The 18,073-nt window shown below is 37.5% G+C and overlaps 1 protein-coding gene across 1 annotated transcript in view; it reads left to right on the forward strand.

The window, feature by feature from the left end:
* Window positions 1-1,388: 1,388 nt before the first annotated feature.
* The window catches only part of cftr (CF transmembrane conductance regulator), an 89,131-nt gene continuing 72,446 nt past the window's right edge, over window positions 1,389-18,073 (forward strand). Inside the window, 2 exon segments of the mRNA XM_052030223.1 lie at window positions 1,389-1,441; window positions 14,484-14,594. Coding sequence (XP_051886183.1) covers window positions 1,389-1,441; window positions 14,484-14,594 — 164 coding nt within the window.

Here is an 18,073-nt window from a genome sequence, read left to right on the forward strand (position 1 = left end):
AATGTTACTGATGCCGCTTTCGCAATCCATTTATACTGTCAAGGTTTGACTTGACTGGATAAATGTCTGCATAATTTCGTTTTTGCAAACAGTTCTGGTCCTGGGAATAGTCCATGGGCACAAATAAATAAAACTGAATGTAACCTACCAGTCCAGACATGCCTGGCCTGGGGAAATTACTGTTGAAAATGGCAATTGTTAACTTCTGCTGAAGGCATCAACAAAGTGTTCCGGAATAAAATGAAAAGAAAACTCAAGTCTTTTCGTGTAACTTTCAACTGTATTCGTAGGGGAGTGGGATCGCTGGCTGGCCCTGACAGTCTCCGATAATACTGGGGAAGCAGACCAGTTAAATCGCTTATTCCCAGTATATAGGCAAAGCGGAATCAATGTCTTCTCTCGAAGCATTCTGAAGTAGTATGGCCATAAACGGTGGCTGGGAGAAATTCCTTAATTGCGTCAAAGGGGAAAATAAATTTTAATTTAATCAGAAATATTTCACTACTTTGCTTAAACGGATTGTAATCGTCCGTCTGTCTGAGGGTATGTTGGACTCGGCTGTACTTTGGAAATGTTCAGTCATCCTGCTGAATGGTGATACATTGAGACCTATTTATTGCCTTTTGACGAGTTCTTCAATATAAAGGAAAACCACATATATACAATACATTGTTTTGCGTCGGCATAGTAAACTAATGGATAACAAGTCGGGTTAACATATGAAGTGCCTTGTAGGCAAGTAAACTGCTGTTTGCTAAAATGAGACCTCTTGCAGGCAAATTAAAACTGTGGACCGTGTCCTGTTAAAAAGATCAGAAACTACTCTCACATCTTAATATGTCACAAAGCATGCTAAACTTCGCGTCTCTTGCATAAACGTGCGATGAAATGTAACATGCAAGGTTGAGAGATTTTCCCTGTGGAGTCCCCGTCTCCCATCAGAACAACAGACCAAAGGGTGCAAGACTGGTATCTCCCGGAGTACACGCACGCTAACCGATGGGAAAAGACAAACCCCAAACCACGTTTTAATTAATAAACCACTAACTGTGATCCATAATTATTAAAATGTATGTATTAACACCATTCAGTGTGCCTAACATCTCTGCTAACCATTAATAAAGCACAACAGCTGTTTGCTTACGGTGGTGAATAATTACAAGGAAATAGGCAACAATTTGCCCCAATTTAAGTTCTGGCAGAAAATGTTTTGTGATTGAGAGAATGGCACATTAGTGACAACTTAGTCTCTCTCTCTCTCTCCCTCCCCCCCTCTCCCTCCCTTTCTCTCTCTTTGGGCTGAACAGTGACATCACCAGGCAGAGTTAATAAGGTGGGGTATAGGCAGACTCTGCTCTCAGGTACTCGAATCTCTTCACCAGGAAACAATGCAGAGATCACCCATAGAAAAAGCCAATGCCTTCTCCAAACTCTTCTTCAGGTAAGATCAAACGTTACGAAGCCCAAGCCACCTCTCGTTAGCGCGCACTGTCTAGTTTCCATGGCAAAACAAAACTTTCCAAGGTGAAACTTTTACAGTAGTTCTCATTTTTTTTTATTAAACTGCCGAGAGTTTTTTCTCTGATTAGTAGATCAGCTCCCCGGTCACCCCACGCGGGCTGCTCTCTGTGAGCTGAGCACTTTACGCTGTTTTTTGTTTTGTAAATTCAGCGATATCCTGGTTAGCAGATAAAGAAACTCGAAACTTCTGACAAACATTTGTTACAGTTCACTTGCTGGTAACAACTCCTACCAGCTACACTGACCTTTCCAAGCCTACTGTTTGCAAGTCAGTCCGCAAGGGCTGCCAAGGCTAAAGATTTCTTTCACATTACTACCGAGACTTCTCGCTATCCTAAGCAGCGTGTTCCTTGAAGTCTGAATTCTCCAAAAAACATTCGAAACTTTTTTTATGACATGCATAGACCCTGACGGTCAGAGGGCAAAAAATCACGAGTTCATTTCGACATTCATTGTTGTAATAAAAAGGAAGATAAAATGATTATTGACTTTTTAAAAACAAATATCGTTAGATTTGCAGCTGCATGAGAAAGATTTGAACAAAATTTGTCGCTCGGATGTGCGTTACAATTAGTCGCTTGGCACATTGCGAAGAATGTGGTCGTGTGCAGAAATCATGTGTACGTATGGTTTCAGGTGCAGGCATTTATAGGGATGTAAAATCTGTTTATTTTTCAAGAATAGAATATTTTGTGTCCAAGGTGAACTCGATCAATTCTGCAGCGGACAGCAATTGTACAGTTTCTATTGGTGATAGTTCTAAATCTGAAAGTCAACTTATTGACTGCCTTTGTGGGACAATCATTTGTCAGTCCTTCAGTTAAAAAACAATGCTAAATAGTTACTAAATGGCAGTGGTAACACCTTTCAAATTGTAAAGTTTAAGCATATTTGTGTGATAACCTGGAATTCCGCCAATCAAATGGCAGAATCCCTTCGAGTAATCACATCCTAGAATTTCAATCAATCAAATTCTCCATTTATTCAGTCAATCAGATTCCCAAACCATGAAACAATGGATTCAAAACAAATTACTTATTTTATTTTGGATGTGTTCAGTCGGGGGAAAATGACATTTCACAGCGTATTAAGAAAATATTTCCCCCTAAGAGAGGCTTTAAGCATAAACTTGTTAATTGGAGAACTAGACACTAAGAAACAGAAGCAGAAATCGGCCTCAGTTCCGTTTTCCTGTCCAATCCCCACAACCATGGATTCCTTCATCGTCCAAAAATCTATTTCATTCTTAACAATAACCAATCACTGAGCTTTGATAGCCTCTGAGGTGGAGAATTCCAAAGATTTTGCTGTTGCAAAACAACTCATTTCACGTCATATAAGACAGTGATAATAAACCTGATTCTGGATTCTGAGACTCACAACGCTTTGAGAGAATAAATTCCTCCTCTCATTTTTAAGATGTCAAATAATTATCATGAATCTGTGCCTGTCTTCCACCAGAGGGAAGATTCTTGCAATACCTATCCTATCAAACTTCCACAGAATCATAAATGCTTCAGTCACAACACCCCTCATTCTTATGAAGTCTAGAAAGGATAGCCTCATGGTGCCCAGTCTTTTCTCTTAAGATAACTCCCCATTCTGAGTGAATCTTCGCTCCATTGCCTCTCCATTTTCTTTATTAAATAGGCATTTGATAAGTACCATAGAAAAACTGTTATAAATCCTATATGTGACAGATGTAAATCGAATGTGGCTTCTTTGACACATATGTTTTGGTCCTGTCCTCTTTTGGAAAGATATTGGAAAGATATTTTTAACATTATTTCAAATGTAATGAAGATTGATTTACAACCTCATCCTATCACTACAATTTTTGGATTACCAAGGATAGAGTCCGGCCATCTATCTGCCTTCGCTAACTGTATGATTGCCTTTGCTACATTAATGGCCAAACGATCCATTTTGCTTAAATGGAAGGATCCAATACCCCCTACTACTTTTCAATGGTTCGCTCAAACTATATCATGTTTAAACTTGGAAAAAATTAGGTGTGGTACTGTTGATCCTTCGCTTAAATTTGAGGAAGTTTGGAGTCCATTTATTCAATATTTTCACATGATATAGATCCCCTTGTAATAACCTTTCAACTTAGAGGAATGGAATTGATGACATAATATTGCTCTGTTTCTACTGGGAAATTTTAGTCCAGTTTTTTTTTCTGTTTGTTTTTTTTTGAATTTTTTTTTGTTTAGCTTAGTTTGGTTTGATATATTGTTTGTAATTTTTCTTATTGTTTTGGGGATTTTTTTTCTTTCTTTTATATTTTATAATAAATCTTTTTCTTTCCTTTCTTTTATATTATATTCATTCACTAAGAGATCGTTGGATTTACAGATTTTTTTATATTTTATTGTTCTTTATGATTGTCCATGCCATGATTGTTCTCCTGATCTCTTTGTATTACATGTACAAATATTGATGTTATATATTAATCTGTATTAATCTGAAAACTAATAAAAAGATTGAAAAAGAAAGAAAGAAAAACTGTTACATAAAGTAAGGGTTCAGGTGATTGGGAGTTAGAATGGACAGAGGACTGATAAAAGAATAGAAAAAAACAAGAAAATAGTTTTTTTTGAAAATTTAGTTGTTTTGCAGCAGCAAAATCTTTGGAATTCTCCACCTCAGAGGCTATCAAAGCTCAGTGATTGATTATAGTTAAGAATGAAATAGATTTTTGGACGATGAAGGAATCCATGGTTGTGGGGATAAATGGGTCATTTTCAAATTGGCATGCAACCAACATTAAAGCAAAGCTGCCTGCTTGTTTGACACCTTATCCTGCAAACTGAACATTTACTCCTTCCACCGCCAATGTTTGTACTTTTCATTCCTTTCTCATGGCATCAAAGGTAGCCATTCAGCCCATTAAGTCTATGCTGGCTCAAAAAGCAATCACTAATTTTTCCAGGTAACCTCTTCTCTTCACTTTCCCATAAACTCTCCACAGATTCTCCCACTTACCTTTGCACCAGGGGCAATGCACAATGATCAATTAACCTGGCAACATACACACCTTTTGGATGTGGGGGAGGGAACTGGAGCACCCGGGGAAAACCCACAATCGGGGGAGAACTTGCAAACTCCACATAAATAGCTCAGCTCCAGAGGTCAGGATCGAACTAGGTTGCCGGAGCTGTGAGGCAGCATCACTGTACCACCCTTAACAACTTCCATTCCAGGAACATGCCAATGCTTCTTTGATACCATCTTGAAATCTGCCACCTTGATAATGGATATCAATGGAAAGTGAGTGTAGCAAACCATTGCAAATGAAGAGGGAAGGTGCATTTAAAGATTTTTTTTATTGAAATCAACAGTAACATCTTGAGAAAAGTTTTCAACAAAGAACTCTCCCGAAAAAAGAAGTAGCTTTCACCTACTAATTTTAGTCATGATCTCTACCACCTTGAAGGCTGAGAGCAGGAAGTGCAGGAGAATTCTTCCTTCTGTGAATTCCCTGACTTACAGCAGCATGACTTGCAAATATATTACTCTTTCTCCTTTGTCACTGCATCAAAATCGTGGAACTCACAACCTGATAGTAGTGTGGGAAAGTAAAGGTTCAAAGGAGGCTCATCACCACCTTCCAAGAGCATTTAGCAGTAAGCAATAAATACTGATGTTGCCACCAAGATCCACATCCCATGAATAAAAGAACAGGTATTTGAAATCAAAAGGGAAAAGTTACATTAAATATTAATACTTTGCACTCCACAATGTTGTTTAAGAGTAAAACAAAGCAAGTTTCCATTTAAACACCAGTACAATTAATTTTTGTCTTATCTTAAAGAAATATCTCATTTGGATGGTCTCTTGCTTACTGTCTTGAGCATGTACACCTTATTTGTCAGCAGAAGTTAGCCTTCTATTGGCCTTGACTCCAAGTGCCTTACTGATTTATAAGTTACAAAAAGAATGTCAATCTTATGTTGACAAATACATTGTGAAGTTATTTGATGATTTGGTGGTTAAGTGACCTGCATCTATTGAGGGTTCTGTCCCAAAATTACGAGATTGTAACATTGGGTTAGCTTCAAAGGTGCAGTGTTTCCATAACATTGATACATGAATGACTGTGATTGAATGCTGTGTGTTATAAATAATAATGATAATCTGGCTGTTGTCTGAAGTAGGCAATGTTAAGTGTTGTATATGAATTATTTAAATTTTGTATATAATTATGTAAAACTCAGAAACACATATCAATACATGACCATTATTTTGAAATGTACCAATATGATCAATGGAATGTATTCACAAGGTTCCTGACAAAATTTGGGAATCATTAGATTTCTTTGGGAAAAATGTATTAATGTAAGACCAACCAAAGTTTAGGAGCGATCTTGGTTCTATCTTTACTAAATAAATCATCTTACAATGGATACCAACTGAAATTGCAGCATGAGTGAAGAAAAATAATTGCAATCAGTTTTTCCTTTCCTTTCACCTATTAAGTTCAATCTTTTCTATTAACTTGACATTACAAAAGGATTTTAGAACAGATGGGTTGGAAGAGGTTTCTACACTAATGGATAACACTATAACATTGGCCTCTATAGCTTCCTATTGAGCTTGCAGACTCCAGTTATTCCGATGGTCGTAGATTTCACTAATTCAGTAACTAAAGAAAATTCTACTCTTCATTTGTTTCAATTTAACATTGAGAGAGTGAATGGATTAATTTTGAATTTGAATGGGAAGAGCATGTTTGTGGAAATATCAAACTGCACAGTGGTGCAGCAGTTACACATGCTACCTCACAGTTCAGTAACTTGGGTTCAGTTCTGACCAAAGGTGCTGTCTGTGTGGAGTGTGCATGTTCTCGCTGTGACTGTATGGGGTTGCTCTGGTTTTCTCCCACATCCCAAAGATGTGGTGATTGATTAATTTGCATGTTCTCCCTTTGTCTGTGTGGGTTTCCTCCAGGTGATCCAGTGACATCCCACATCCCCATGACATGCAGATTGGTAGGTTAATTGGTCACTGTAATTTGCTCACAGCCTGTAGGTGACTGGTAGAATCTGGGGGGAGTTGATGGGAATAGAGGGAGAATAAAATGGGATTATTTATAGGATTCATGTAAATGGGTGCTTGGTGGTTGGTATGGACAGTGGGCTAAAATGCCTCTTACTTGCTGTATGACTGTATGACCATGACTCTAAATTACCCTTAGTGTAGGTTGGTGGTGGGGAACTGATAGGCCTGTGAGAGAAAATAAATTACGGTAAAGTAGATGGGGTAAAGATATTGACGGGGATAGTATAAGAGCCAGCAGAGTCTTGATGGGGCAAATGGCCTTCTATATTTTAAGGAAAAAAAACCCATCAAATTAACTCCCAAGTCATATAAATCTTCGTGTGCATTAAGAATTGCTTCAGACTGACATGCAATTGAAAATGCAAGGCTGTTTCAAGATATTTGTAATTAACTTAGTTTTGATTATTGTATGAAAATAGAGTTTATTTTGAACTGGTTGCACTGCATTGTAATAATCAGAACTATGTATAAAAGTGACCTGAATCATTGTGGATCTGGGTTACTACTCGAACCCACTCCCGGCAGAGCACAGCTGCTCACCTGCATTAGTCTCTTCTGATACAAAGGACCAGAGCTGAGCTTTCATTATCAGAGAGGCATCCTGCAAGCCTCAGTCTCAGATCCCAAGCCTCCACACCAGGAGTATCCTGGCAGTCTCTGAGCATTGCTGCTGTCAAAGATCTTTGGAAATGTTCTAACATAATATAAAGAAACCAAACACCTTTTTTTAAACAGAGAGTAGAAACTCGATTCAAATGAATGAAATGATGATTCTTAAGCCATCCATCCCTAGTATAAAACTAAAGGGCCATCACTGACATGCTGGAGAAGATTAGAAGTGCTTGAATCTGACCTCCAGGTTATTGTGGATTTCTGCAATTGGCCAAGCATGTATGGTAGCCCAAAATGAGCTGAGAACAGCTGATAGCTGGTGGTTCCCAACAAAATCACCAGTTGCCAGTCAGCTCTACTCAATCCAATGTGTTGATACATAAGGACTCAGTTTCCACTAGGTTGCACAGGCAATTCCAGTGCAATTCATCCAAATTGATGAATACAGCACACAATATCAAGAAATTTCAAGTGAAAGTTAAGTTCAGTGGAAGTGAATTTCTGCAGTTTCCTATGCTGATTTAACATGCACTGTGCTGGAAGATGTCTCCATGCACAGACCTGGTCCTGCCTTCAGATCGAATTAATCATCGTCAATTTTGTTTTTTGAGGAGATACTTAAAATTAAGCTTGTTTTTAGGTTTATGGTCTCTAATACCTGCTTTAAAATACATTTGATAAAAAAAAAGATGCTGGAGGAACTCAGCAGGCCAGGCAGCATCCATGGAGAAAAGCAGGCAGTCAACATTTCGGGTCAGGACCCTTCTTCAGGATTGAAGATAGGAAAAGGGGAAGCCCAATATATAGGGGGGAAACAGAGCAGTGACAGGTGGACAAAAAAGGGGAGGCATGGTGGGCACAAGATGGTGATAGGTATGAGGCAGGTAAGAGATAGTGATAGGCAGGTGCGGGGGAGGAGGGGAAGGCAGATCCACCAGGGGATGAATCAAGGGTATGGAGGTGGGTGGCATGGGGGGACGGAAGGTGAGGAAAAGATATTCTAATTCATACATTTGATAAGCTTGATAACCACAATACAACAATGGAACTATTGAATGGTTCTGTACAATGATTTTTGAAGGTTGTTTTCTCTTGTTTAAAATCAAGTCAATCACAGGTATTGAACTGGACAGTCTAATTAAAATTGCTATTTTTTATTTCTTATTTCCTTATATGTAGGGCCTTCCTGCTTCTCTTCTTCTAGGTCCTCCTCCTTCTCTGCCTTCCTCTTCTTCCTGATTGTCCTGCTCTGGGCCTTCTCTTCATTGCCTCTGATACTGTGAAGTCCTAGAAGTACGGTCACCGTTGCATCTCTGGCTGACAGAAATGGGTGTGGCTGATGCAGGATAGAATCCAAATGTTAACCATGTTATTCCAGGGTCATTTTAGAAACTCTTATCTATTCTGCAAATGGCAAACACCACTGCACTCAACAACTAAACTGTTTCCAATCAATCACCAAAAATCCTTGAAATCATTAATGATTTCTTTAAATAGTGCAAATAGTGGTGATGGGAGAGAGGGGAATTCTTTCTGCTGATCAGCATTAGATTTGCTGTGTAAGTTTAACATATAATATTAATTGGCAGCACTGGTGTTACATGCACTATCGCGATAACCACGAGCAGCATGTGTGCTACCACACCAACCAATGACCCAGATGATTCAAGTCATTATGATTTATGCTCCACGTTTGCACAAGAAATTGGAAACAAACAGTGCTAAAACACTGGAGATCACTAAGACCAATTTGTGGTTATGGAATTTTGAAATAATTATTGGAGAGAGTGACAGTCCAGATTCATAGCACAAATTTTTTTTGGGCCGGAGAGTTTGTTGACAGGTTTTACAGTGAGAAAAATTTGCAAATGTCTGAAGTTCTTATCAGATCACTGATATCTGCAAATTACACTGGAAGACAATGCAAATCAGAAAACTCATGCAGAGCTGGGAATCAGTACAATCTCCGCATTTCTGTACTTAACTGCAAATATTCATGCTGTCAGATTTTCTATAGTGTAAAGGTGATTGCTTCAATATGAATTACAATTACAAATTCCAGGCCAACATAATCTTTTATATGATCCACAGTTAACTTTTGATTTTGGTTGATTTGCCTATTCCTCCTGTTCATGAACGTTGAATCTAGGTTTGTATCCAGCTCTGTGAAGATGATCAAATAACTAGAAATACTGATGAAAAAATAGCTTAAGGATGTAGTGATTTAATACAATGACACAGATCTAGAGTGATTCTTCTGTTCATTTGCATCCACACTTCATTGTTGCAAAGAATGCAGAAGTGATATGTCCTTGAAATAAAATACATAGAATAGATAAACTATCAGCTTGATCCTATAATTGTCCTTTAAAATTTAGTCACAAAATCAGGTGTGGCTTCAAATAAGATATATTTTTGTAAACATGAATAACATATTTTGTGCATGCACATTATTTATGAATAATGCTCTACTTTAATTTATAAAAGACCAGTAAAATGCTTGCAGTTTTTAGATTTAACTTTTGATACATTGTGCCAAATCGCATTTCCCGTGATTGGCAGTTCTGAAGGGAATCTTGCTTCTACACAAGTTCTGGAAGTCCTGGACTTGCTGTAGTTCAGGGACACAGAGAGTGACAGGTGCAGGGCATGTCTCACTCTGCTCAGTCAATAGGCTCAGCAGGGAGTCCCAACATTGCACTTGGGAATCTGCCTCTACAATCTCACGCAGGCAGATAAGGCACAGATTTGGAGTCCCCATTTATTCAAATGGTGATTCCTAGCCTGGAGATTAGGAGTAAAAAGCTAAGTGAAGTTGTTTAATTTTACTTACTTTAGTTTAATGTTTTTGATCATTTATTTGTATTTTAATGTATTTTAATTTTATGTCACGTGTTTTAAATGAATTTATTTTATTGTTAATCTTTTCAGAATTTTTATGTCAGAGATAGGAGTGAAGATCATCACCAGTATTACTTCTTGTCAAAGTTTGATGGGCTGTTCTGAGACCTGGACCTCTGTGGACACTTCTCAGATGCAGAAGGTCAACCCAGCTTCCTTTCTGCATTCAGTCCAGGCAGGAACCACATAAGTTCCAGCACAATTTTGCCCAATAACTGTGTCTTAAACATACAAAATGTATGAACATGATGAATAAAAATCAACTCAGTTGGTCCAAAGCTGCATGATTCCCAACACCACTCCACTCTCCCACAGTTATATAACCTCTTGGAGTGGATTAAAAAAATCAAAGACAATTTACTGAAAAGAAGATCTTGCATAATCCTCAACGACCTTGCTGATCTGAAGGCTACATTGGCTATGATTAATATTATTATTTATGTTATACTCTGGGAAATCTATCAAAATAAAGCATTAAACTAAAGGAAATGATCTTGGTTCCTTTAAAAAAACATTGTAACAAATTTGCACTCAATGGAAAAGCCACAAACCATTTCCACTGATCTATAACTCCCTGAGAAAAGAAACATACCTAATACTTAACTTAGTTTTCCCATGTGTAACTTAAACACAAGACACTACAATGTGGGGAAATGTTATAATATTTGCTTTTATAGAAGGAATAGAAAAAACAATCTCTTTTTAAACGATGAGAATTTACAAAATATTGGTGTGAGGGGATGGGGGGAGATCCTTATGAGCTGGTTCATGAGACACAATAGATAAACTTCCAGATACAATCAGCACCTAGAAATGCAAATGGCAAAGAACATTGGAGTACAAAAGTAAGGAATTCTGAAATTGTGGAGGGGTTTGGTGACACTACACTTGAGTACTGGTCCCTATAGTTAAGGAGTCATTACATCTTAATTAACTAGATTAATTTTTTGGAAAAGGAGTGGAGAAGAGTGCCATATAAAGAGTGATTGAGTAAGATTCACCCATATAAATTATAGTTCAGAAGAATGAAATTGAGACATATAAGATTCTGAGAGGGATTGACAAGGTAAGTGATGAAAGACTGCTTCCTTATGCTGGGGAATCTCTGTCTATGGGCACACTCTCAGGACAAGGTCAGCCATTTTGCACTAAGATGACGCAGTTTCATAATTCTTCCTCGGGGGCTGTGAATATTCAGTTGTTGAGAATATTCAGGGCTGATGCTGATAGATTTTAATATGTATAAGGACTCGGGGAATATGGTAATTGGGCAGGGAAGTGAATTTGAAGTACAAGGTCAGCAAGGATCTTATTGAATATCTGAACATGTTTGAGGAATCGAATGACTTACTTCAGCTTCTGTCTCTTATGTTGCTTTTCTTTCCAATTGTCCTGCCTGATCTAGCTTATTGATAGAACCCAGAAAACAAAAACTATTGATTCCTTTCATTATTTAATGAAAAACTATATTCAAATTACCTAAGGGAGTTTACTCATCCATGATGTAAGTAGCCCAAGTTTTGAAAGCCCATTCATCAATGCTTTGAAATGGATATTTTTCTTGTCGTCCATCGTGAATCTTTAACTAATGGCTTTATAATTTGGTTCATGTGAATAAACCAAAACTAGGCACCAAAGTATGTACTATCAGACTTAAGGACAGCTTCTACCTGACTGTGATAAGACTATTGAACAATGAGGTGTGATAACACTGTGATAGGACTATTGAATCCCATATACAATGAGATGGACTATGACCTCACGATCTATCTTGTTGTGACCTTGCACCTTATTGCACTGCACTTTCTCTGTAGCTGTGACACTTTACTCTGTACTGTTATTGTTTTTACCTGTACTACTTCAATGCACTCTGTAGTAACTCAATGTAACTGCACTGTGTAATAAATTGACCTGTATGATCGGTTTGTAAGATAAGCTTTTCACTGTACCTTGGTACAAGTGACAATAATAAACCAGTACCAATACCAAAGTAGAATGTAACCTAAGTAACGAGTAAGATAATGTTTCATCTGTACATTGCAATATTCTAGCACTGGAACTTAATATATTATTTTATTCAATAAAATCAGAAAATGCTGGAAATACACAATAGATCAGGCAGCATCTGTAGAAAGAGAAAGAAATTTAATTTGTCAAGTTGATGACATTTCATCACGAGTTTTGATGAAAGTTATCGACCTGAAATGTTAACTCTGTTTCTTTCTCCTCAGATTCTGTCTGACCTGCTGAGTATTTCTAGCATTTGCTTTTCATTAACTTAAGGGACTCTTATACCTCATTTAACATCTTCTGAAGCATTCTCAGCTAGATGCCATAAGCATTTGGGGCTTGTTCTTTTGAGATGTATAATTCCTTCCAAGATGGCATCAGTATCTTCTTTCCTTTCCACTGTTTCCCACCCCCACCCCCAATATAATCTGATTTTGAATCTTGGAAAGCTTTTTTTCAGAGATAAAGAACCATCTCAAACCAGATTTTGATTGAAAAATTATGCTGAGACTATCAGTGGTCATTTTTATCAAGGCATGTCAGACCACAGCACATGAACAGCCAGAGATGGAATCAGGGAAGTTGCTTCCTGAGTTGCCTTGCTCCTCTAACAGTTTTGCTGTAACAATATTACACTGAGAGCATTAACATTGAAAAACATGAAGGGTGCACAGTTGTTGTACTTGGGTGATAGATACACTTTCCTCAAAATGTTAAAGCTTAGCCAGGCCAGAGCAATTACATTTTTAACTCTGTGATAAGGCTTAATTACTGCCAAACAACCTCTGGCACTGAAAATTATCTTTAACTTTTATAAGTATGAAGTCCCATTCCTGCAGAATGTTGGAGATGTTAAAAAATAAAACATTTTTCATTTGTAAACACTCACAGTCTGTTTTATCTCTCTTAAACTGACTTCCCTTCCCTTTTTTCTTTCTATGCAGGATTAGGCATTGAATTATGTATTCTAACTGACAGTTATGGTTTGAATTCCACTACTCAGTGATATTTCTTCCACCTAATTGGTTAAGGAGAAATACTGTTGATTAGCCTCTGTGCACAGATCACAAATCCCTTGTAGAGGTTGTGGAGCTGAAATGGCTTTTTAACAGTGTGTTTCAATGCAAATTCCCATTGAATGTCTGCAGATATGTACAATAAGTGGCTGGCAGTGTTCCTTCATTGCTGACCAGAAAATCCAGCCCTAGGTATTTAAACAGCTGGTCCAATATTTATTTCTTTATTACATTAAAACCTTGAGCAGATTATCAGGCATTTACTTGCATTCATTTATAGTATATATGACTAATATTTCTTGATCACCATAGTAAAATTCCATAAATTGCTGTGGCTTTTTTCAGCACTTGAATGTCATTTCAATACCAGTGTCAACAAGGTGAGGGATTTTTCTCCAATTTTGCATTCTCAAGTAAATTGAATCTCATTTCTGAATTATCCTGTTGATTGTCCCAAATAGTGTCTGCAACATATTAGACCAATTACAAGCGCCAAATGATTATTACATAGCTTCATGAACCACTTCTAAATTAAAATTATTTTGTAGGTTCATTTAAAAAAAAAGTAAATTAATTACTAACATTTTGTGCAGATGCCAATCTACGTAGCAAGCTACCTTCTCTCTTTTCTGTGATTCAAGTCCACTAGAGTGAGTGTAATCTCAAGCTGTGAATACTTCTGTGGAAAAATAGAATTTAGAAGTATTGGAATTTATATTATTTCCATCTTATCTGTCAGGAATTGGGTAGGTTTAGTGGATTAGTGCTGGGACTCAGGTTTCAGGAAATAGCAGTGTTAACAGTTCAATGATAGCAGTATGAAAGCTGTTACATACTTTTGAAGCCAATAAACTTGTATGCTGAGGCCAAAGTAGGGATATGGTTGTATTTTTGCTGGATTATTACCTAGAGTTCTGGACTATTGATACAAGATACAAGTTCAGATCCCACCACAGCAGCTGTTAAATAAATCTGGTATTTTAAAGAAGTTCATGTTATTTGTATTGGATTGTTCAAACCCTATCTCAGTGTATGGTCCTTCAGGGATACTTAGCTAATCTGGGTTTATGTCTGGCTCCATATCCAGTAATTTGGTTGACAACTGTGCTGTGAGGTGATCTAACAAACCAATCAGTTCAAGGGGCAATTCAGGAAAAGGTAATAAATTGTTGTCTTTGCCAATGATATCCACATGCTTAAAATGAGTAAGTAAAGTAAAGTTGAATTAGGTGACTTAACACTGGCTAAATAGAAGACAATTTTGAAAAATATTGTGATTTAAGAAAATTTGTAAATGTTGACTTTGTCATTTGTCATATTTCTACATTGTAATGAACTTTTAATGTTTATGTTCCTTAGATGGCCAAGACACATTTTGAGAAAAGGCTACAGACAGAAGCTGGAACTGTCAGACATCTATCAGATTCCTTCATCAGACTCTGCAGATGAACTCTCAGAGATGTTAGAAAGGTATTCTGTCAATAAACATTTTAAAATATAGTGTTCAATAAAATATTAAGTGGTAATAGACGGTGATGAACATTCACTTACAAACTGGGTAAATGAATTGATGGAACTATTATTCAGGACAGCATGCAGGCTGGTGTGATGTGTCCTGGCAACTTCTGGGGACTGGCAGCACCTACTCCACATGTTGACAGACATATATCCGACAAGAGGCAGTCAATGTGTTGGCCATGGTACAGCCCTGAGTCCCAAATCTCAGTGCTGGGCTGCTTCACCCCTCACCCCAACCCACCCCACACCAGCTCTTGCAGCTTCTGAGCTGTAGACAATTCATTGTTGCAAGAGTGCCAGTGGAGGGGAGGGGTTCACACCAGTTTCCAGGCAGAGCAATGCACAGCCCCTGTGGATGAATTTTTTTTTAAACTATGGGGGGTACATACTTGAAAGTGTTCGGACTGGAGAATGAAGGGTGTTGTATCATATCAGAGTTAGAGTCATGAGTCCTGGAGTCAAAGAGATGTACAGCACAGAAAGTGGCCCTTCAGCCCAATACATCCATACTGACCTTTTTGCTCATCTACCCTAATCCTATTTGCCCTCACTAGGTCTGTATCCTTCTTTGCCTTGCCTACTTAAGTGCCTGCCTAAATGTCTCTTAAACATAATAATTGTATCCAACTCCACCACCTCCTCTGGCAGTGAGTTTCTGATATCAAGACTTAATGTAAAAAATTGTGCCCTCAAATCTTTAAAACTCCTTCCTCTCACCTTAAACCTATGGACACTTGTTCTTGATACCCCTGCCATGTGAAAAAGATTCTGATTATCTATCCTATCTTTGCTTCATATAATTTTATGTACCTCCACCAGATTACCTCTCAGCCTTCTTTGCTCCTGGGAAAACAAGCCCAGTCTATCCAATCTCTCTCCATAACTAAAGTCCTCCAATCCTGGTGAATATTCTTTCCACTCTCTCCATTGCAACAACATAACCCATAACTTCTGTGGCGTAACACTAAGAGGGGTACCAATGTAAAATGAATCAACTGGATTTTCCTCAGCTATAATCAATATGGTCAAAATATCAAAGGGAACTGGGCAGGGAAACACCATCTCTTTGCATGGCAACAGAGAAAAAGCCCTATTTTATATCATACTGTCAGTTAATTTCCTAAGAAGGTCACTAATCTGTTTCCAGTTTCACCATCCTTAGGTTTAGCCAACAATCTCTTATGAGAGACATGTTCACAGAAGTTACATACAAACATTCTCGAGTCCATTATTTTTAGTCACCTTTTTGAAAACATTTTTTCCAGACATGAATTATCATTTACAGACCCATGCTGGCTCTCAACTGGTCAAAGTATTTAGTGATTCTATTTTTAATTATAGATGCTAATAGTTTCCTGATAAAGGTGTTTGGTTACTTGTCTAGAATTCTCTAGATTTCCTACTCATCTTAAATGGTAGCGTGATATGTGCAATGTTCCGATCTAATGGAATTGATGGTTTCCAAACCAAGAGAACTTTGGTAGATAACAGGGCATCCATAATACTTTTACCTACTTTCTTTGAAACCTTAGAATGGAATCTGTATGGTTCTGATATTTGTCTTTAGTCTTGTTATCATTTTTATTTTGTTCATGTCAACATTGGTGAGTCCCCATTCCTGAGTTAATATTATTTCAATCAGGGTATCAAGAAGCTTTCTTTACTGTACTTACCAATTCAAGAGTAATTATTAAACATCAGGCACTTGGAATGTAATGACAATTTATTGGCTTTGTGCAATTTTAATTTATTGACTTTCATTCATCAGCAGCATACATTTGAAGTTGAACAGTGCTGCATGCAATTTCTGGACTTTTCATTACAGTGATGAGGAAAGTATGCACAGTATACATCCAGAATCCTGATACATGCAGCTTGTGAGCAATGCTTCCTACTGGGAGCATGACATAAATTCTGTGTAAAATTTGTGGTGTTTGCATGGTGTTTAATAGATCCTGCTAAATCCTTGAATTGACCTTTTAAAATTCTTATGCTCTTTGATAGCTCATGTGCTGCTTCTCACAGATTATTTTTGCTAAATGTTATGCTTATTAAGCTGTAGGTTAGTTCTGGCGAATGAAACTCTGTGTAATCACCATCCAGTGCAGTATTTTGTTCAGACTAGATTTATCCCTCAATGTTTCCTTAGCAAATTTTTAGAGGGAATGTCATTACTATGCCTCAATGCATTTTTATCTGTTTTTTTAAAATTGCCTCATCTTGTCAATTCCCCTGGACTACATATTGTGATTCTCTGTCATATCATATTTGTATTGAAAATTCCTGACCACAAGCAACTCATCTGTGACAAACTAATCCATTTCATTCTGGATTATTACAACAATAACAATTTATATCTGTATAGCAATTTCCTTAGACACAACAAATGTGTGTTCATGTTCTAATTCTGTAATCAGCCATTACAGATCTCTCAGACTTGCGGTTGGCAGAGTATTCCACAATTAAATTAACTAAAATTGTGCACTTTTATTATTCGATTGGGACAGGCATTATATAGGCACCTTGGAATCCTGTTGAGTCTTGAATAGCATTAATTGAGAGCAATGTGACTGAATCCATACATTAACTTCCCCTTGATATTATGTTAACTGCAAAAATTTCTCTCGTTATTAACCTTGATGTAAGCAGTAATTAAGCCTATATTTATAGTTGCAATCATTATGAACAGAGGATCCCATATTGGTTTATATTCATAAAATAGTTTTTGTATATTTCACAAATTCCAATAGTATTTTTCAGGCAAAACCAATACTATCAAAGTCCTTTGATTTTTGTCTGTAAAGGAAAGGAAATCTTTTGCCTAAGATTAGTGTAACTGAGTGTTGTTTTACTCACTCACTTGTACAGATTCAGGGAAGATGTGCTCAGAAGCAGCAAAGCCACCATTGGATGGATTATTGATCTTTTAGAATCCAGGGACTCAAAAGTGAAAAGTCTGCCATTTTGTGGCACCTGCGATTTCTTGTTACTTTCACTTTTCAGAACTATAACTCATCAATTTCTAGCCATTCTAACAATAAAGCTGTCTCTGCTTTTGTGTACTTTAAATCTTCTCATTTCATACTTTAATCTTCCCTGTCTAATTCTCTGGAGATGATTAAGAAATAAAAATAGGGGAGAGGCAAGAAGAAGTTGGGGAAAGAGAAAACCAACTATTCATTGTGTGGGAGGGTTGTAGATACTCATTACAGGCAAGGGGAGAGGGCAGGGGAGTGTGCCAGTTAAAAACTGCTCAGAGGGTGGAGAGACTGTGCCAGCTCTTGGCCCATTTCCTCTACCTCCAGCTCTGTTTCTCTCTATTATCTGCATCGTCTTGACATCTTCAGATGACATGGTTCCATTGCATTCCATATTCACCCTTCATTCATTGTCTGTTACTTCTCCTTGAGCTGTTCTTTGTCTGTTCTGGG

The sequence above is a fragment of the Pristis pectinata genome, chromosome 15, assembly GCF_009764475.1.
Source record: "Pristis pectinata isolate sPriPec2 chromosome 15, sPriPec2.1.pri, whole genome shotgun sequence".
Taxonomy (NCBI): domain Eukaryota; kingdom Metazoa; phylum Chordata; class Chondrichthyes; order Rhinopristiformes; family Pristidae; genus Pristis; species Pristis pectinata.